Source organism: Actinia tenebrosa, unplaced genomic scaffold (genome assembly GCF_029948245.1).
Source record: "Actinia tenebrosa isolate PJP-AT-01 unplaced genomic scaffold, QUT_ActTen_1.0 PGA_scaffold14__42_contigs__length_11649687, whole genome shotgun sequence".
Taxonomy (NCBI): domain Eukaryota; kingdom Metazoa; phylum Cnidaria; class Anthozoa; order Actiniaria; family Actiniidae; genus Actinia; species Actinia tenebrosa.
Window position 1 is genome coordinate 5,091,629 of NW_028292574.1, and position 21,034 is coordinate 5,112,662.

Here is a 21,034-nt window from a genome sequence, read left to right on the forward strand (position 1 = left end):
GGGAAAAAACAAAAATTACACACACAAATAACAAAAACGAATGGGTAAACTTGTACTGAGAATAAGTAAATTACTACAATCAAATGAGCAAAGGCTTTACAGACTTACCTCATTGTCTGTCAAAGGTATCTTTGATGGTTGATGATTTCCATTGTCCGTTGCCATAACAACTACCACATCAATTCATAGATCTAGATTTCTTGCATTGCATTCTGAAAGAAATTCTATCTATCATATACCAGCTGAGTTGACCTTCAGAACGAGCTCAAGGTCAACCAATCAGAATTTAGAATTCAACACTGTACGACACTCTTATTATATTATTCGCCATCTTTGTATGCCTGGATTACTTCGACGATACGGCGGCCATGTTGGATCGCAAGGCCGTTCCAGCGGGCAAATATTGCTATGTTACAGTAATGATGCGATAGATATTTAAACAGCTCACCACAAGAGAATACAACAAAGATGAATTAAGACGGCACATTGATAATCTTTACCCATAAGAGAAAGACAAACCCACGACACTTTATATTCTTTGTTTTGCCTCCTGACAAGATGGCCGCCGTATCGCCAAAGTAATCCACTGATTTGCTCCCTGGCCCTCCCACAATGTCTTAAATGCATTGCCGCAGCTCGTAGAAGTAATATAACAAAAACTGAAATTTAAAAAAATACAACGCGAAAAATATAAATTGTGCTATCACCAGGTACAAAAATTGAGGCAAAAAAGATTGAAACTGAAAAAATAAAGCAAAAATATGAAATTGTGTTACCAATGAATAGAAAAATAGAGGTATAAATGCAACGACTAAAAATTGAGAAGAAACAGAAACAAATAACGAAAACCAAGTATAGCACTTTAGCAATATAGTTTCTAGTTGCAGTGAAAAACTATTTATTCTTTATTTCGCTATACTTTATTAAGAATGGAAGTAAAAAAAGTCGTTTTGCACTTTGTAAATATAAATAAGCTACTTTGAAAAACTTCAGCTTACTTATAGTAGAAAATTACGAAAAAACTATTTATAGTCGTCCCGAGGTTGGAAAGACTGAGTCGTGTTGGCGCTGCAGTGCATTGTGGAATTGTTTTAATGGAACAAGTAGACGCCATTTTGGAAATATGTCCCCTGTAGCGACACGAGTGAAAAACGTCTGCGCATGCTCTGAATCCGTATGCAAATTAGTCAAAACATATGCAAATTTGGCTTTCAAACATGCCTGATAAATTGGACTTCACGAAATGCTAAAACTTAGTGTCCATGCTTGAAACTTAAGGCTAATTCTCTCATATTGTGTTTGTTAATACCGTATCTTGGTCTGACAAAAGTATACTCGCTGTTTACTGTGTTTTGATTATCGCTTGTTTATATTGTTCGATGTATTGTGTGAAAAATCGAGTAATTTTCTGTTCCGTAATTTGTTAATTTGCTTGTTTCCTCGTTACATTCATTTTTCCTTCCTTTCTTTTTTCTGTCTACCTGTCTACTTAGTCTGCCTGCTTTGTTTTGATAAGTTTTTCGTTTAAATAATTACCTCTATATCTTATACCAGCCCTTCATTTCCACACTCTATTACTTCTACACTCTCATACGGTTGCCCCATTCCTTATGCCCCGTCCACACGTATCCGAAAATTTTTGTATCCGCAAATTATTTTTTGCGGATACGAAAATGTTTGCGTCCACACGCAGCGTATTCGAATCGTTTTCACCGTCCACACGTATCCGTTTTCGTAAAATTTGCGGATACGGACACAAAAATTTGCGGACACGTGTGGACGCAACCCGTATCCGTAAAAATAAATTTTGCGGAAACAAAAATTTGCGGATACGTGTGGACGGGGCCTCATTCACATAATTTTAAATTTCTGTCTTACGTCTGATAATATATCAAAATTTGAATATCAAAAAGCTGTACATTCCAGAAAGTAGAGCAATAGACCTCCTCGGCTCTGGAGCGCTCGAGCGTAATGTTGTCCCATTTCAGACAACGTGTCATTCCCTTGAGAATAATATTCTTTGTTTGAGATGTATCCATATTCATGTGTCTTCTCTTGTACAACCGTTAAACAAAGAAATGATGCTCAAGGGAATGAATGACACTCGGCATGCGCCAGCGACTTTTCAGCGGTCGATAGTTATCTGTAGCAGTTATCGGCAAAAACAAGCCTGTCTGTAGGCTGTTTTTTCCCGCTCATTTTTATCCACGGCTCAACATGGCGCGTTTTACTGAAACAGATGCTCATGTGCAACCGAGCGCAAACCTGAAACAAAGAAATGATACTCTAGGGAATGACACGTGGTCTGAAATGGGAAAACATTACGTCAGAGCCGAGGAGGTCTATTCTTTCTTTCCTTTCGCAGGAAACACCCATTCATTCCTACCTGCATGTTTGTCAAAGCTTCCTACTTGCTTACCTATTCTTCAAAATACGAATGCATAAGTTATTACATGCCAAAAGTGAATGTACGTATATGTTGTTGTTCTTTTGTCCAAACGAGGTGCCGAAATGTTAGGAACTATATTTTTTCACTATAAAACTTTGAAATAACTTTAGCCCTTTCCCTAGCTTCTTGTCGAGTGGGGTTGTCCCCGAGAACCAAGAACTGTAAATCAACCTGAAAGAAATACGACAAGTTCAGCTATGTTCAATTTTTTGTTTTCAACCATTCCCAAGAGAATCAAATAACAAAAGAAACGGCTGCCATGTTGGTGGATATAACAAAAGAATTCATTGACAATTCTTTTGTTAAGTTCCTCCAACATGGCAGCCGTGAAACCCATCAATATTTAGTCGACACCAAATTCAAAAATCATTGTCTGGTACGAATGGTTAATCATCGAAGCTAAGACCGAGGGGTATACTGGGTAGTAAATATCCTGGGCATTTGGAGTGTTTACATACAGAAATATGTAAAGAATGCATAACTTTAACAATACAATTAGTGTATGTGATAGGACTCCATGCTGTCCAATTAAGAAATAATTGGACGAGGAAAATTCCGAGGACTGACAAAATTGGATGAGGCCGTAGGCCGAGTCCAATTTGGCAGTCAGAGGAATTTTTCGAGTCTAATTATTTCTTGATTGGAGAGCATGAAATCCCATTACCTATTAATTATATAGCTGCCTAATTAATCCCATATCAACAGACCTGTCCAATTAAGAAAATAATTGGACAGTTACCTATATGGGACTAATGAGAAGCTGTATAATTATTACTTTGAAATTCAAGGGACCTTGAATGGAACTCATGAATATTCTGCACAAAACCGAGGCGAACCCTGAGCAACATAGAACTCGAAGCTGGAATATTTCCGGCAATATGATTGGCTGAAAAGAACAAATTCTTTCAATAAATACCTGAAATAGTTCCCGCCATGCCTCAGCTACTGCGGCTTCAAATTTACTGAGTTCGTATTCGGTATTGAACCACACGAACCATGATCCTTCACCGGCGTTCATCAGTTCACTATGGTCGAATTTCTTCGAAGAGATAAACAAACGTATTAAAATCACAGCGTAAAGGTATAGCCGAACATAAACGTTGAACTTCACATGACCCGAACCTAATGACATTGCTCGTTGTAAAAATAACAAGACGCTCTAAGAGCGTATACTGGGTTGCCTTGTTATGACGTCATTCCAATGTTTTGATAAGCAAAATTTCATAAACTTTTAACATCTGTAATCTCTTATAGCTCTAAAACGAAGTCGGCTAACCCCTTTTTTATTTCATTTTTTGAAAATACTTTCTAATACCTAACTTTAGAGGAAAAATCAAACAAATTTGACTATGGGATCAAATCGAAACAAGACCAAATTGGCTCAGAACTTAGTGAGTTTATTTCACTCAGACAATTTTTGTTCACTCGCCGATATAAGACGAGCTTTTCTACAAACTGCTTTACTTATATTATTTTGAACTCGCACATGAAGTTATCGACACGTCATCCAATCCATATATGGGTAATATTGCGCAACTTTTCCATTTTGTCGAGGAGGAAAAAAAACCAGACGTGTTTAAAGACTGGTTTGCCACAGGCAACCCAGTAATGAACAAAAAAACCATGCGAAGGGTTCAAACGGCCAAAGCGTCCGAAGTACTGTTTTAAAGGGACTCTGAGGTGCCAGACACATCATAGCTTAAAATGTACATCAAACCTTGTTGATTTTGAAAATCGAAATGAAAATTCCATGAAATGCGTTTTTTGGGGTGATATCGTCCGTCAAAGTTGCGAAATGACTTAAGCTGGGCTCCCTGTGGAATATCACGGATTTGATGGCTTGGGATGCCTGGGCTGTGATGACGTCAGATAGTGGAACATGTTGGGTAGCTGGAGTTGAATCAGCCAAATTTCGCTATGGAAGTATGGCTGTTCTTTATCAATTTGAGCCGGAAATTGCTTGAGGAGAAGAATATAATAAACCCGATGAAAGTGTGATCGAGGACAGTGAGCTAGAAGAAGTGGCGAACGAGGAAAGGCTTCTAGGAATCGATGTGGTGTACGTGTCAGCAACTTCATCTTCACTTCCATCTTCTTTAAAGCCAGTATCTTCCTCATACATTCAGGGAAGGTAGATCTTTAATATCTTAGATACCACACATGCTGATCTTCTTGCCAAGATAACCGTGCATTCACCATGTAATTATAAATTGGCGATATCAGAACTAGCACAACGCAGAGGGCTGAAAAAGCATTTCAGCGAAATGTATATGCATTGAACGTATACGTATGTGAAATAGAAAATACCGAAAAAAGCTCACTTATTTGGAATATAAGAACGTAATGGAAATTACTTTAAAAAACTCACTTATTTGTAATATTTGTTCAATTTGGAATGAGCCTTCTCTGTCATGAAGAGAAACTATTAAATGCAGTCCTAAGCACATCTCGGTTCAGACACGATAGTCGTGATGCATGTCACGTCTAAAAATTACGTTGAGTTTAACATCAGAAAATATTGAAATCTTGCGTGAAATAAAATGTTTCATTTACCTCATAATCCTTTACCTAATAAGCTCATTTAACAACATAAACACATATCAGCTAGCTGTTTTCATCACGACACATTGTTGACTTTAATCGATTCCTAGAAGCCTTTCCTCGTTCGCCACTTCTTCTAGCTCACTGTCCTCGATCACACTTTCATCGGGTGTATTATATTCTTCTCCTCAAGCAATTTCCGGCTCAAATTGACAAAGAACAGCCATACTTCCATAGCGAAATTTGGTTGATTCAACTCCAGCTATCCAACATGTTCCACTATCTGACGTCATCACACCTCATTCATCCCAAGCCATCAAATCCGTGATATTCCACAGGGAGCCCAGCTTAAGTCATTTCGCAACTTTGACGGACGATATCACCCCAAAAAACGCATTTCATGGAATTTTCATTTCGATTTTCAAAATCAACAAGGTTTGATGTACATTTTAAGCTATGATGTGTCTGGCACCTCAGAGTCCCTTTAAAGCTGAGTCCTATTTCCAGATAAAATGTCGAAGATTCACACATTCGTTTATAACTTGACTTGCGATAAAAAAGTAAAATCAATAATGAGTTGGCAGCATACTCTTTAGCTGTATTAACAAAGAAATGAAAAATATATACTGAAAAATGCGAGAAATTATTATTTTAAGTACGAGGGGATTGACAGAAGACGAGAGCGTTAGGAGAACGACAACACTTCTCGATCGACTTGCCAATCTCCAAGAGCTTCAAGTTACAACTGCATACTGAACAGTGAGCAATGAAGTATTTTACTTAGTTTATGAAATACAAAAATTAGATAGTCATTTTTTGGGTATGTATTGAAGAACGATAGATTGTGCTCTCATAAGGCACGTGTCTCATACTAATCAAAGAAAAGAGTATTTCTTTATATTAACAAAAAATAGGCCTAGGGCAAACGTCGAACTTTCCATGCACCGAACTCATTAAAAACAATGGATATCAGGTGATTATGAGGCAGCATTCTTTGATGTAATTAAGTTCGGTGCATGGAAAGTTCGACGTTTACCTTAGGCCTTAGAAATCCAGTCAAAAGTAAACTTACGATAATACAATAGTTTCTGTAGGTGTTATCCACGAATATCTTGGTGATGTCCTGCACTGGGGAGCTAGTGATGTACTTGTACTCACTCTCGTTGTTTGGTTGAGCCAGGCAAATAACAATCTAGTTAAAATAGAAAAAAAATAATCCAAATGCACCAGTTTACGCATTCGATGCATGCCGCTGTTTTTAAAGACCAGAGACTCATTTGCACAGGTTTACCCTCGTTTATAAGTCAGCTATTAACAGATACCATTAAAAAGCATTCCGTGGAATTTCAAAACATTGGTATGGTTCAATCTGAACATTCTTTACAATACAGTTGACATTTGCAAATGTTTTACTCTTGAGCCAGGCTAATCCTGTGCAAATGAGTCTTCAGTCATAAAACACCGCGGGATTTACAGAATTTGAAATGGACTATAGATCCCCTGTATGTGACGTCATAGCAGCTCAATTTGGAGAACAAAACAAAAGAATTCCAGTCTCATAAGAATTGGAAACCTGTTATGTTTTCTATATTGAGCTGTATTACAACGCGCTGCAAGGGGTCTATTAATTGTTCAGATGACCGTAAAAGATGCATATTTATGTTTTCATGTTTGTTACCTAGGTCTCTCCCTTGATTCAAGGGTTTTCCTCCCTCCCCACCCTGATTATTGCAAGTCTTTTTCCTGCAGGCTGGTATCAGCCCTACGGAGAAGAAAACCTCTGCTCGCAGGGTCGTACTCCCTCGCCAATGATCTAGTCACGTTAACACAAACTATTATTATTATACCTTTTCTTTAGTAGTGATAAGACAACAAGGAAAACACTTCATGACCGTACATCCTCTATCTGAATCGTCATCGTACTGCAGATAAAAAAGTTAATGTTCAATAACCAAATAAAGTAGCAACAAATAAAATAGTCCCCTTCACAATTCCCTGCGCCATCTTGAAAGGTAGCCGTACCTTTTCATCGGAGAGAGACGAACGGTGAGCTTGTAATGATAGAGACCTCTTTTTTAACACCTTGGACAATTATTCGCATATCTCTATCTCACCGTTCGTCTCGCTTAGATGCAAAGTTACGGCTACCTTTCAAGATGGCGCAGGGAACTGTGAAAGGGGCTATTGGTTTGAGAGAAGTATGGTAACGGGAATTCACAGAACCAGCCGAGTTGACCGCGTTCCCCGAAAGGAATTATGGGTCAATTTTTTTGGGTTAGTATTTTCCTAGTAGGGACTGAGTACAACGTAGATTTCTCTTGTCGATTGAAATGGAATGGAATATGCTACCAACTTACAGATTCAGCAATCGATTGGCAAATCTTAAAAATCCATTCACATGCTTCGTGTTCAATATTAGCAGCGAGTACCATAAGTGAGCCAGTTCCATCAGACGATACAACCTATTGAGATAAAGAAAACATAATAGGCGACAGAATTAGATGTGATTTTGTATGGGGAGGCGAGGCGAGGCGAGGCGAGGCGAGGCGAGGCGAGGCGAGGCGAGGCAAGGCAAGGCAAGGCAAGGCAAGGCAAGGCAAGGCAAGGCAAGGCAAGGCAAGGCAAGGCAAGGCAAGGCAAGGCGTACCTCAAATGCATATGGCCGTTCAGGATCATGTAACTGTCTGCATCCACCACAACGAAGAGTACTGCAATAATAACACAGAACTCTGATTTAGATACCTCGTGTAGTCGCATATCAACAAACATGGCCACCATGGTCGGTCTTTCGTGATTTTACATTCTTGAAACGCCACCTTGGAAATGATATCCTCTAACTCAGCCCAAAAGTGCATGGCAATGCCAACTAGACCTAGTATTTTTCTTGACCTCGGAATGCCTAATTACAAGGGCTCGATCAAATGTCTTTAAAAATGAATGTCAAATTTCAATACTTTTGAATGAGTTTAAGGAGTAGTATGATTCGTTTATAGTGGCCAGTGACTCCATACCCTCCAACGTCTGCACACTTCACTTGCCAGACATCCTCCCCGCACTGAATAAAGACCTACTATTCTACTATTCCACGTATACCTACCTTAGATCTACCATATTCTTCGCCACTTTATCATTCTGGGGAAAAAATGAATATATAATTTGAGTATTTCAACGGAAGTATAGGCCTTCACTTTGATACAAAAAAGTATATAATTGGTTAAAATAGATGTAAAATATATAATGAACAGCAAAAATAATGAAAGAAATACCTGATTTGAATATTGCCACAGAGTCCCATTACTGAAACAAAGGGGTTAAAAATGTAAATTTGGCATCAACGAACATTTGAATTATGCATGTTTTTTATTCTTATTTTTTTGTTGTTGTTATTGCTGGTTTTTTCTCTTTATTTCGTTTTGTTCATTGCTAATGCTTTGTTGTCGTTGTCGTTTTTTTCTCTTCGTTTTGTTTTGTTGTTTTCAAAATACTCACGTTAAAACAAAGTATCCCTTGGTCCATTTTGAGCTAATCCTTAAATAATTTTGTTGTTTGTAATCCAAAGTACCCTCCATTACACCTGCAAGAAAATAACCTTCATGTTTTTGTGTCGACTAAATAATCTGTGTTTTGTTTACATTAAATAAATTATTTATTCTATTCCTTTCTTTTTTCTCCCCTCCTCTCCTCTTTTCTTCTATCTTTATTCTATTTGCTATCGCAATCGCAATCGCAATCGCAATCGCAATCGCAATCGCAATCGCAATCGCAATCGCAATCGCAATCGCAATCGCAATCGCAATCGCAATCACAATCGCAATCGCAATCGCAATTGCAATCGCAATCGCAACCACATTCGCAATCGTTATTGGTATTGCTATCCCTATTCTTACAAAACGATAGCAAACAGACCATTTTCCAGTCCTAAATTATTGCTGTATCTCTTGATTACAGACTGATTTACTCAGTCTTACTCAAACCAGTGTTTAAATATTCACAAATACCAATGATAGGTAAAGAATGTACAACTTCAACAATCAAAAATACATCAATATTCTGCACAAAATCAGACAACTCGAAGCTCGAGTATTTGGTGTTGGTTAATCTCACCATGCCATTCACCATTTTCCATCACTGATCAAACACAAAGCATTCAGTCGAGGTTGAAAGGTTCAAATTTGAATAATCCTTTGAAAGTACCTTGGCGCCTCGCTTGAGCGCTTTGTGTTTGACCAGTGAACCATTTTTTATTGTTTTTTTAACAACTTTATTGGCAATCTACAATCAACAAGAGAAAATAATTACAAAAATGGAAAACCAGAAAAGACAAGGCTTTAGAAAACCAAAGGCGAGACGGGACGTGACGTGAGTACCCATGCTAGGCAATTCCCCTCAACTCCTTTCCCTCCCCTCCCCTCCCCTCCCCTTACGAATGGAAAATGGTGAATGAAGAAAAGTAGTGGAATGACACTAAGGTCATTTATTCAAATGCTGTCAAAGTTTCTACATAGGATTGCGACAATCTTAACTCACTTTGAAAACTGAGAATCTCGATTTTGGAGTCGAGTCCTGTTAGACCACACCAACGAACTAATGAGAAGCAAGATGTATTTTGAGTCGTCATCTGTATTAAAGAAAAAAAGATATATTAATAAAGAAGAAAGGGCACTCACTTCGTACCTCTAGGGGCTTGGCTTGGATCGTTGGAGTAATGTTTGTTGGGTCTCTGGGGATTTTTGTTCCGCTTTCTCCGGTTTTCCTCCCTCCACAAGCTATCACGCTAAATTTCAATTCCATCTGTAAGTTAGCTGTGCCGACTTAAATCAGCCCAGACGTTGTTTCAGGGATAGATCTGTGAGTTAGCTGTGCCCTGACTTAAATCAACCCAGACGTTGTTTCAGGGTTAGATCTGTGAGCTAGCCGTGCCCTGACTTAGATCAGCCCAGAGGTTGTTTCAGGGTTTGATCTGTAAGTTAGCCATGCTCTGACTTAGATCAGCACAGATGTTGTTTCAGGGTTAGATCTGTGAATTAGCCATGCCCTGACTTAGATCAGCACAGAGGTTGTTTCAAAGTTCGATTTGTGAGTTAGCCATGCCCTGACTTAGATCAGCCCAGAGGTTGTTTCAGAGTTCGATCTGTAAGTTAGCCGTGCCCTGACTTAGATCAGCGCAGAGGTTGTTTTAGGGTTTGATCTGTGAGTTAGCTGTGCCCTGACTTAGATCAGCGCAGAGGTTGTTTTAGGTTTTGATTAATATAATGGTAATATACTACTGGTAGGTTTAACCAAGTGTCATAATTTACCTTTAATTTCTTGTCCTTGGCCATCCATTTAACTATCGCTGATTCTTGTTGTAGTGCTGTGTTGCTCACGAGATTTGACAGCGACATCGATGGACAGCATCGTGACACTTGTGACGTCAATGATGAAATAAAACTCCTGTAGACAAATGTGATAATTTTACTCATTTGCATCATTTATAAAGGAAAAAATGAAGCAAATTCAAGATGGGATATTTTTTTACGGTAATGTTTTATTTTCTTCTTCATCCTTTCCGTTTTCTTTCTTTCTTTCTTTCTTTTTTTAAAGTTTTACGTGTCAACTTGTCAAAATAGCCACGTGCCAAGTATATTAATGAATATCGCGTTATGGGGTTTGATTTGCCACGGTAAAACACCAATAGTCCCCTTGCATGTGACGTCAAAGCAGCTCAATCTGGGGGACAAAACAAAAGAATTCCAATCTCCTGAGAATTGAAACCTTATGTTTTGTTCCCCAGATTGAGCTGCTTTCCAAAGTGCTGCAAGAGGTCTATAACACAAAACTGCTAAGTACAGCCAGTTGCGTCAAAAAAGAAATGTTTCAAGTCAAGAAATAACGGATTGTTCAATGATTAGCGCGCTTCCATCGATCGAGTTTTGGGTGCACGCAAGAAAGTGCTAATCATGAAAAAAAAGTAAAGTCTCAAGAGGCCAACATAGCAAAACCGTAAAAAAAAAATCTTTGTGGAACCAAAAAATTTTTACTTTTTTCTAACGAAATCTTCATTAAATAACACGCCCTACTCAATCATGTCAGCGTGCAACATCGAGTTTAGGATGCATGCTCGCGCTAGCTAAATGACTAATCACAGCGTGTTATATCTTGGCTACATTAATTGATGGTTTTCAAACATTCCCAAGAGAATCAAATAACAAAAAGACACGGCGGCCATGTTGGAGGATATAAAAATAAATAAATTCACAATTCTTTTGTTAAAGTCCTCCAACATGGCCGACGTGAAAACCATCAATATCATAATAATTGTTACGCTCCTATACCAAGGCATAATAAAAAGTAGTCGAATGTTAATGGGAGACGCACGTAGACTGTAATGCCCATTTTGAATACCTTGAAACTGCTTCATCTGCGAACGTAATGGTACAATGTTCCTTTTTGGATGCTACGGTAACTGACTGACAGTTCAGGCCGATCTATAATAAGAGTAAAAAAAAGACGGTGCCCATTAATGTCCACGCGGTTCAACAACAATGATATTGACGTCGTATCAAAGATTGGGGTAGACATTTTGAAAACAAAAATGTTTATATATGGTCAGACATAGATTAGCGCGCGAGATTCGAAATTCAATAGAAACGTCTTGAACTGGAAATTTGAATGTCACGGTTCGCTTAATGTTAGTCCCTGTGCATTCAAAATGGCGCCACAACAACAGGAGTTGAAGTATTTCAATATAGTTTATAAATTTGTGGCTTTTGGTACATAAAAAGTTTACACTGTTCTTCCCACTGAGATTCAAAGTAATCTCTAATTTTCTAAGACATGGAGCTACACAGTTTTCATCCAATTTCGTGAGTAAGCTTACAGTTAAACATGGGATCGCAAAGCCTCGGGTTACAGTCTGTCGTTTCGCATTTTACATATCTGTAAAATGCGCCGGAAATGACGGTTTCGCATTTTAAAGATCTGTAAAATGCGAAATCCTCGTTTCGCATTTTATTGTGTCGTTTCGTTTCGTTTCGTGGTTTATGGTAAGCCTGAGAAATAATGGTGGATAATGATGTTGCTGAGGATGTTTGATGTTGACTGGTTGTTGTTCATGATGATGATGGTGAAGATAATGATGATACTTATGGTGGTGGTGGCGATGATGATAATGATGCTGCTGCTGCTGCTGCTGATGATGATGATAGTTAGGATGATAATGATGTGACGATGGTGGTGGTTATAATGATGGTGGTGGTGATAAGGTGGTCATGATGATGAGAAAGGTGGAGATGATGATTGCGATGATAGTAATGACAAACATGGTAGCGATGATGATGATGATGATAATAATCCTGAATGATCATGATCAATGATAATAATGATGTTACTGATATCGTGTTATTCCCTATGAGGAATATAAATAACGAACCTTAAAAAACTATTTAAAAAACTATAAAAACTATACCTCAATTGATTTAATGTTTGCAAACTCTATAGCGACATCTGTATGAAAACTTGTCTCTTCTCTGAATGAAACTGTTTGGAAATAGAACAAACACTCTTCATGAGATAAGATAATATATAGACCCCTTGCATTAAATCCCTACCCGAGGGTCAAAACAATAGACCTCCTCGACTCGGCGTAATGTTTTCCCCATTTCAGACCACGTGTCATTCCCTTGAGAATAAGATTCTTTGTTTGAGTTGTATCAATATTCATGTGTCTTCTTATGTGCAACCGAGCAAAAGGGTTAAACAAAGAAACGATACTCTAGGGAATGACACGTGGTCTGAAATGGGAAAACATTAGGCCTGAGCCGAGGAGCTCTATTGAACATATTAACATCATTTCAATCCTCAAGAGAAGGGAATTCGTTTGTTTTGTAGCGGGAAACGAATGAAGATATCACAAACCTTTTCTTATCAAATACATAGCAAAATCTGTCAGCAATACATAGGCACACAGTAACTGACCAAAGTGATGACCAGTGGAAGTACACAGCATCTAAGAAAGTAAACCAAAAGATACAAATCTTAATAAAGGGGCACTTCGATGAAAATGGATAAAGATTGGAAATGACTTGAAACTTGGTTAAACGTATCTATATGCCCCCAATAGTAGCCAAGCAACATACTTTCTTAACAGTAAAATGTAGCAGTTAAAAATTATCAGTTTTTTTCAGCATCTAAATTGTGAGTAAATGACGTCATTTACTCAGCCCTATTGTTCTTTTTGCTTTTAACCCAAAACTTCTCATCTGCAAGTGACTCCCAGGCTAAAATTTTCACTAATCTGGTTTACGTAATCATAATTGAGTCATAGTATCCTCAAATACTTCAATTATTCGGACTTTCAAAAATTGGGGCGTTTTCATCCAAGTGCTCCTTTAAGATGACTCAAAATCTCTTGAGATATGAATAACGAAAAAGCCGTCATGTTGATTGAACTAATAAGAAAAGGACAGGTTCTCCGTTTTTTTCCCCTCCGATTCCAATTGGAATTTCAGTGGACAAAGAGGTGCTCTGTAAAAATGCCACTGTTGCATTTCATTATCGTTTATTATTATTTTATTGGGAAATGCTGGGAGAGAAGAGGGAAGGGGTGACCCTAGCACCCCCTACACCACCCCCGTCAGTGTCCCTTTTAAAAACAGCGAAAGTCTCTTACCCTGTGAAACTGTTCATCGCTATTTTTGAAAATCTCCAGTGATAACAGAAGAATAGTATTTGCATCAGTCCTATGAAAATAAGAGATTTCAATATACATTTTACCGTGGGGGTGATGTTTTTCCATCTCAGACCACGTGTGTCATTCCCTATTGTACCTTTTCTTTGTCTAACAGTTCCATTGCACAAGAGAAGACAAGTGAAAATGAATAGAACTCAAAGAAAGAATATTATTCTCAAGAGAATGACACGTGGTCTGAAATGGGACAGCAATGCGCCTAAGGTAACTTAGAGGTCTGTAAAGAGAAATATTTTGGATTTCAAGGATGCAAGAGTTATTTGCTGGTATTTCAGGAAATTACTCTTACCTTACATCACAGGAATTTCCTGGGATATCTCGTAGACTTGGTCTCTTTGGTAGACCAAGGATTATTCCTGAAAAATAAATAAACATTGTAATAAGAAACAACAAGGGAAAAAGAAAAGAAGATAATAGACACGAGAGGAGAAGAGAAGGAAAAAGAAAAGAGGAGAGGGCCGGAGAGGAGACGAAAGGAGAGGAGAGGTGGTTTTTAAAGGAAGAGGAAAACGCAAGATAATTTGGTTGGAACGCAGGGATTTGGAAGTGGGAGAGTAGTAAGACAGAATGGGAGAAGAATGAGAACCTTGTGAATGGAGGAAAGACATGGATTAAAGAATAGAAAGAGAAAGATAACCGAAACACTAGCGACTAAGGAAAATAAGGATTAGGATACAAAGGAAGTTAAGGAGAAAGTCTTAGAGAAAGAACGAGAGGGCACCAAAACTAAATAATGTATGCACAAATAGACCACTTCCATGTGACGTCGAAGGAGCTCAATTTCGAGGATAAAACAAAATAATTTAAAGCCCCTGAGAATTTGAAGCCTTTGTGTTATCTTCCAAATTGAGCTGCATTCCAACGTGCTGCAAGGGGTCTATTAACGTGTTAACACACAGACACATAGAGCGCATGCAGTAAAGCCATGAAATAAAACAAAGTTGATACTGACAAATACGTAGCACTATTTAGTGACTAATAGTTGCTAGCACTCAACCAGAACATTCATACAAAGACAAATACACGAGAGACCATTTGTGTCTTTTGTTTAATAAATGTTCTGGTTGAGTGCTGGCAACTATTAGTCACTAGATAGCTACTAATGGTCAGTATCAACTTTGCTTTTATTTCATGGTTTTACTGCATGCACTCTAGTAAAGGAATCACATCAATCACCTTCATATTCTGACGACGTAGTCACAGCATCTTCACTTTCAGTCTTGTCCTTCTGCTCAGCCTTTGGTTTCTCTTCATGTTCTTTCTCTTTCTTTATCAAATCAGTCTGTTCGTTTTTGCACTCTGTAACGACGGTACGAACAGCACTTTCGCTACTCAGATTATTCAGCGACCCAAAATCGGCATCACGGCAAAACTGGTCCAAAGAGTCCCCCGATACCACGCTACTGGCTGCGCTCTCCGAGTCGTTCCGATAATCCGAGAGGTAGGAAGACGTACGAGCATACAGCTTGGGAACGTCTAAACCTGAAGAAAATGTCAATATGTAATAAATGAAAATATGCTTTTAGTCAAAACTTTTCTGCGATGGCAGCCATGACAGGGGCAGGAACAATTGAAGCTGGCCTATTCTCGACTTTCACATCCCCATAATGCCTTGCGTTTTGGGGGGTAACCAATCAAAAAACTGTCAAAAAATGGAAATGTTTCTTAATTGAATTTATACTATACCTGCTTTTATCTGTACAATACTGATTATCAGTTTATTCCAAGTTATTTTTGCGTGTACAGATCATAAAGAGTTTTGGTATTACAGAAAATGTATTTACTTACGAAAAAATGTTTAAAATTTACCATAAACGTCTTCAAGCTTCTATCTTTGTCTGTTTTTTACTTCTTCATTTTATCTTTGGATACCAAACAAGGTATTTTCAACATTGCCTGATCAGCCTTCAGCAAAATAAGTGGGTTTTTACCCTCAGGTTACCCCCCGAAGACGCAAGAGGATTGATGGTGATGTGAAAGTCGAGAATACTGATTGACGCAAGAAAGAATTCAGTTTCCCTGAGGAGAAAGACTCTATTATTGTGCCTCCTGTCATGGCTGCCATCACATGACGGTACAAAGCCTTTTATGAGTTCTTATACACGCCTAACCTTCATTATCTTCATCTTGTTCGTCATGTTCGTCTTTGTGATCCTCAGGAGAAGGATACTTGCGTGCTTTCTGCTCATCTTTCTCAGTTCGTTGAGGTCTTGGATTTTTCCTCATTACTCGTCGAGTTTTTATATGTTCATGCTGAACAACAAGATCCATATCTTCCATTGAAATTTCCGACAAGTTACTTCCTAAACGAGTTCGGAAATCGATCGAGAGATCTTCGTCCAATGAGGATAAATGAGGGTCCATGAGACCTAAAACTTTGGTTTCAGACTGGTCGCTGGCAACAGGTTTAGTTTTAGTCGACTGGTCGCTATCAGCAGGTTTAGTGCCAGTTGACTTATCGGTCCCAACAGGTTTAGTATTTCCTGACTGGTTGGTTTGAACAGGTTTTCCGACAGCTCTCCAAAACGGTTTTGTAATCGTATCAAAATGTTTCGACGCCATATCTTTCGCTTGTTCTTTGTCGTGATACAAATCGTTAGCTTGATTAAATTCTACTTTTCTTAGTTCAAGGTCTACTTTAAAATTTTGCAACCCGTTTGCTTGAAATTCCTTGAAATTGTTTGACGTTTCGTTTCGGTCATGCAGCTCAAAGGTTTCTGTATCATTTGAATGTAAACATATCGGGCTTGTTGGTGCATGTAGAGTTGACGAACTAGAAACACTGCTAGAAGCACTAACGCTGCTTTCTCTTGAATGACCTTGTTTTGAACCGTTCTTTACGACAGTACGAGGGCTACTGCTGCTCGCTTAAAAGACACGATGGAAAACGAAGAATATAACAAATGAATAAAATGCAAAATGGAATGATAATATGATATTTTTTGAGTGGTAGCATAAATTTTTTGTCGTAGAATTTGTATCCTAGATACGTATTTTTATTCCTATCACAAAGCCTTGTAATGTTTCATCTATTTAAGGTTGTCAAAGGATGTCTATCTACCAATGTTTCAGCAAACTGAAACGTAATTGAATTCTGCCAAAATACACGGAATTTGTACAAGTATTCATCGAAGGATTTTTCGTGCCAGAAGCGGACTCAACCTGAGCATATTTTTTGGGGGAAAAAAACTCACGTTGACTAAAATATGAATTAACTTTTTACGGGTAAGTGAAAACTGATCTGTAGTACATTACAGCTATTTATTAGATATTTCTTTAAAATGTTAACGACACGCTTGATAAAAATGATATGCAAATCCCTCATCCGCTTAAAGGCTAAAAATAATTCTCAAGAAAGTTAACCAAGTCGCGGCAACATACTAGAATCGTAAATGTTTACTGCAGAGCAGAAGGTGAAAAGAACTACTTCCATTTTCTAACAGTATGGAACCATTTGTATGAGATTATAATGCGTTCTGCTAGTTAACGTTTCTAGTTTTATAAAACAATATCTTATACTTTTGACTCGTATCTTATTCTTACCTTTGGCTAGTGGCGCTGGTAGACATCCATAACCAAGATAGGGAGAACTCTACGAATCAAATGGTGGGTTGTTAAAGACGTAGATTTACATGCAATAGCTTGAGCAAATAGATACTTGGGCTTTGCCAAGTTCGCTTGAATGACTTCGAAACAAAGGTGGTTTTAAGTCAACTGTGATCTTTTTTTAATCGACTCGAAAGCATTGTTGCGTGGCCCTTCAAGTTAAGTGCACTAGGAAAGGTTTGAAACAGAACAATAAACCACATAAAAGAAGGAAAAGGAAAGAAAAAAATGAAAGAAAAAAGAAAATGAGCAAACAGACATACAATAAATAAAAAAGTTAACAAACAGAATGAATAAAAAGCAGCTTCTAGCTTCTTATGAGGGGTTTGTACTGGCACTTTTCAGTGGTTCGGTCGTACACTACAGGTAGTTCAGACCCCCCCCCCCCCCCCCCTTAAATCTACCCAGACAGATAGATAAATGAAAAGATAAACAAACAAAAGAAAAAAAAAATTCTCTTACCATATCTAGTGCAATAGGAACATAGTCAAGCCCAGACACCAATGTCAGAAGAATCACTAGTCTCTACGTGTAGGGAATAAAATTAATGGAAGGATAGGTAAACTGAGAAAGCGATCAGTTTTTATTGAGAAATTAGTACTTTACATGTATTGTAATTGGCTGATTCATTTTTATTTTATTGGCATGGCTAACTCACAGATTGAACCCTGAAACAACCTCTGGGCTGATCAAATACTCCAGTTTTGAGTTCTCTTTGCTCAGCCTTAGTCTCGTTTGTGCGTTATAATATTCAGCTATTCAACCAAAACCTGTGGCATTTTAATCAAAACGTATTGTTTTGTAGTACGTACATTCCTTACTATACAGTGGACATTAATAAAACAAAAGAACACATTTGTACACGATCGAGGCTAAGACTGAGCAAAGGTGAACTCGAAATGGGAGTATTCACAGACTGAATTGGGATTTCTGATGTGTTTTTGCAGAGGGAGGAAAACCAGAGAAAAACCCTAGATACCTATAGATACAAAGTCCCCTGTGTACATGAACATAATCACAAGCATCTTACCTCTTTGTCTCTAACAAATGCATCTCTGAGGAATAATTACAATACAAATAATTATTAATATCAAAACAACATTTAAATTATTTCTCTTTTGGTATAAATATTTTTCATTCCTAATTCCAATTGAAACTACTCACCACACAAAATTTCACCACAAAAGGGGCCTTTCCGGACGCTTTCTGGCCGGACCTTCCGGCTTCCTCGCGGGCTTTCTTTTGGCGCTTGGGCTTCTTTCTTCTTTCTCTCTTTTTTTCTTTCTTTCTTCTTATTCTTCCTTTCTTTCTTTCTCTCTTTCTTTCTTCCTTCCTTCCTTTCTTTCCTTCTTTTTTTTTTCTTTTCTCTTTTGACTTTGTTGCTGTTGTTGTTTGTTGGTCTAAAATTAAATCTAAGAATTGTTCATTGTTATCCTTACTTGGTGTACAGTTTTTTAGCATCTTTTTGCCCTTCCATGAATAAGCGGATATAACTTTCCAAAAGTCCTTCACAGACAGCAACAAACACCCAGACTCTACCTGATTTTAAGAAAAAAACATCAATTTATATTCAAAATGGTATACGTTAAAATGTGACAAAATAAACAGAGGAACTTGAGAAACACAGAGGAACTAAATAAACAGAGGAACTTGAGGAACACAGAGGAACTATGTCCAGGGGTGTAGCCAGGTCTTAACTATAGGGGGTGTAGAGCCTGGCATTACCCCTTCCCTGCCAAATCCACAGGAATCCTGCATGATTTAATTAAATTTTGGTGCCCAATTGCCTCCCTTGCTATGCCACTGTATATGGCTACTAGTGACCAAATACAGAAATTCCTAAGGGGGCAGAAAGATATATTAATTTTGCCTCTTTCCGGAAAATATCCATGCATCCTCCATGGAGAGGGATTGGGAATTCTCAATGGATGGGAAAGGTATTAGGATCGAGAGTATAGGTTCCCTCTGCAGGCACTACCACTACATTCAACTCACTTTTTATGGAGGGAGGAAACCCAGAAAAACCCAGAGAAAAGCTTTCATGAAAAGATCCACTCACATGTGGCTTAGCCAGGAATCAAACCCACAGCCCCTGGCATGTACTACACAGTGGTGAGAGGCAGCCACATAGCAGCGCATTCAACCCATGCTACTTTTCAAAGAAGTATTCAACATGAAAAAACTACAAAGGGTTTTCCTTCTATGTTATTCGGAAGAGCAGACATCACTCCATCAAGAAGTGTATGAAGTCTCTTGTGAGTTCACACTTTTTTTAGGCTTTCACCATTTCCTGGCCTGTGTATCGAATCACTTTAAGAAGGCCAGAAAAAGTTGTTTTACTTCTTAATCAATTAACACTTCCTTTCGTGTTACATACCTTTATCAAGGTCATTTGATACTTGTGGATGTCTTGAGATCAGTTTGACAGTCTCAGAGTGTGTGATCTTTACAACAAATGGCCAGTACCCATTCTCAACATTCACTAGTCTGGAAACATTGTTTAAAAAGAAGTGAGGACTTAGGGAAGATATGAATATATTGAGTTGTTAGTGAAACAAATCCATGGGCACAAACTCAAGTTTATGATAATGGAGGATTCAAGATGTCAAATAACCCTGAATGTTGAGCCAGTAACAAAGGTATGACTGAGCTAAAAATAACGTGGTTGGTCATCATGATTCAGGCAACAGTCCATTTGCTACAAACAGTTATGTGCTGATATATCACTTTGTTGATGAACCAATTCAGCCAAAGGTCTCTTGGGGAAGGCTCTGCTAGACAGCAAACAAACTATAAAATGCTTGCATATCTTGAAATCGAAAAATGTCTTAGAAGGGAAAAAATTTTGAAAAAGGTTTTAGATATGACATTAGTAATCCAGCAAAAGTTATTTAAACAAAGGAAATCCTATTTCTTTTGCCATCCATGCAGTAACAGTCATGTGATTGTTCCCTGCAAATGGCCTACTGACCAGCCACTATTTTAACCCCTGTATCCCCTGGGATTCATACCCATGTAATAAGACATGATCCAGCAAGTCCAGTAGGCATTGCAGGTGGATATTTCTACTTGTAACTCTGTAGTTTGTGTCTCCTTCAGCATCTGCATTTTGCTTGCTGATTTGAAGCTGAAGTCAAAAATAAATAAGGTTCAAATGACTTAACAATAAATGTCCTCCCTTATGGGGCAGCATGGTCCCTGCGCTATCTTAAAAGGCAGCTGTGCCTTTTACATCGAAGCGAGACGAACGGTGAGCTTGCAATGATAGAGACCTTTTTTTAACACCTTGGACAATTATTTGCACGTCTCTATCATTGCAAGCTCACTGTTCGTCTTGCTTCGATGCAAAGGCACAGCTGCCTTTTAAGATGGCGCAGGGAATTGTGAAGGGGACTATTGCCATGTCACTAGTTCTACTTACAGCTTTGATCTGTTCTCCTATCTGTTCAATAATCCCATCCTTAACAATTGCACTCTTAGAACGCGATGAAAACATTTGTACACATATATGCCATCAAACGTACTCCATGTGATGTTACTTTCCTCTAAAAGCTATGATAAAGAAACCATATTTGACATGTCACAAAGACGCTTCCAAATGTAAAATAATACAAAAAGTTTGGGTTAATATATTCTGTTAAATGTCATGAACGTTTAAAATGCCATAAATACTTTGAAAATAAGATTCATTCAAAAACAGCCTAATACAA

At 38.1% G+C, this 21,034-nt stretch overlaps 1 protein-coding gene across 4 annotated transcripts in view; it reads right to left on the minus strand.

The window, feature by feature from the left end:
* LOC116298293 (pleckstrin homology domain-containing family M member 2) overlaps positions 1-21,034 on the minus strand; it is a 40,039-nt gene that overhangs the window by 18,696 nt on the left and 309 nt on the right. For 3 of the 4 annotated variants that reach the window (XR_016119733.1, XR_016119735.1, XR_016119734.1), the window contains exons 2-27: positions 20,746-20,876; positions 20,336-20,451; positions 19,702-19,811; positions 18,764-18,863; positions 18,355-18,379; positions 17,787-17,849; positions 17,262-17,310; positions 15,830-16,585; positions 14,895-15,200; positions 14,008-14,074; positions 13,641-13,710; positions 12,887-12,977; positions 12,438-12,508; positions 11,375-11,457; positions 10,288-10,423; positions 9,518-9,608; positions 8,480-8,564; positions 8,257-8,287; positions 8,088-8,122; positions 7,638-7,698; positions 7,348-7,452; positions 6,838-6,912; positions 6,063-6,182; positions 3,366-3,488; positions 2,387-2,620; positions 109-212 (exon numbers count right to left, since the gene is read on the minus strand). Coding sequence is in view for 1 of the 4 variants with exons in the window: in XM_089029633.1 (XP_088885759.1) it covers positions 2,522-2,620; positions 3,366-3,488; positions 6,063-6,182; positions 6,838-6,912; positions 7,348-7,452; positions 7,638-7,698; positions 8,088-8,122; positions 8,257-8,287; positions 8,480-8,564; positions 9,518-9,608; positions 10,288-10,423; positions 11,375-11,457; positions 12,438-12,508; positions 12,887-12,977; positions 13,641-13,710; positions 14,008-14,074; positions 14,895-15,200; positions 15,830-16,585; positions 17,262-17,310; positions 17,787-17,849; positions 18,355-18,379; positions 18,764-18,863; positions 19,702-19,811; positions 20,336-20,451; positions 20,746-20,820 (2,943 nt within the window). In the remaining 3 variants the exon portion in view is untranslated. Of the gene's footprint in view, positions 1-108; positions 213-874; positions 2,621-3,365; positions 3,489-6,062; positions 6,183-6,837; positions 6,913-7,347; positions 7,453-7,637; positions 7,699-8,087; positions 8,123-8,256; positions 8,288-8,479; positions 8,565-9,517; positions 9,609-10,287; positions 10,424-11,374; positions 11,458-12,437; positions 12,509-12,886; positions 12,978-13,640; positions 13,711-14,007; positions 14,075-14,894; positions 15,201-15,829; positions 16,586-17,261; positions 17,311-17,786; positions 17,850-18,354; positions 18,380-18,763; positions 18,864-19,701; positions 19,812-20,335; positions 20,452-20,745; positions 20,877-21,034 lie in introns of those variants that run through there. The other variant, XM_089029633.1, reaches the window with a different exon arrangement.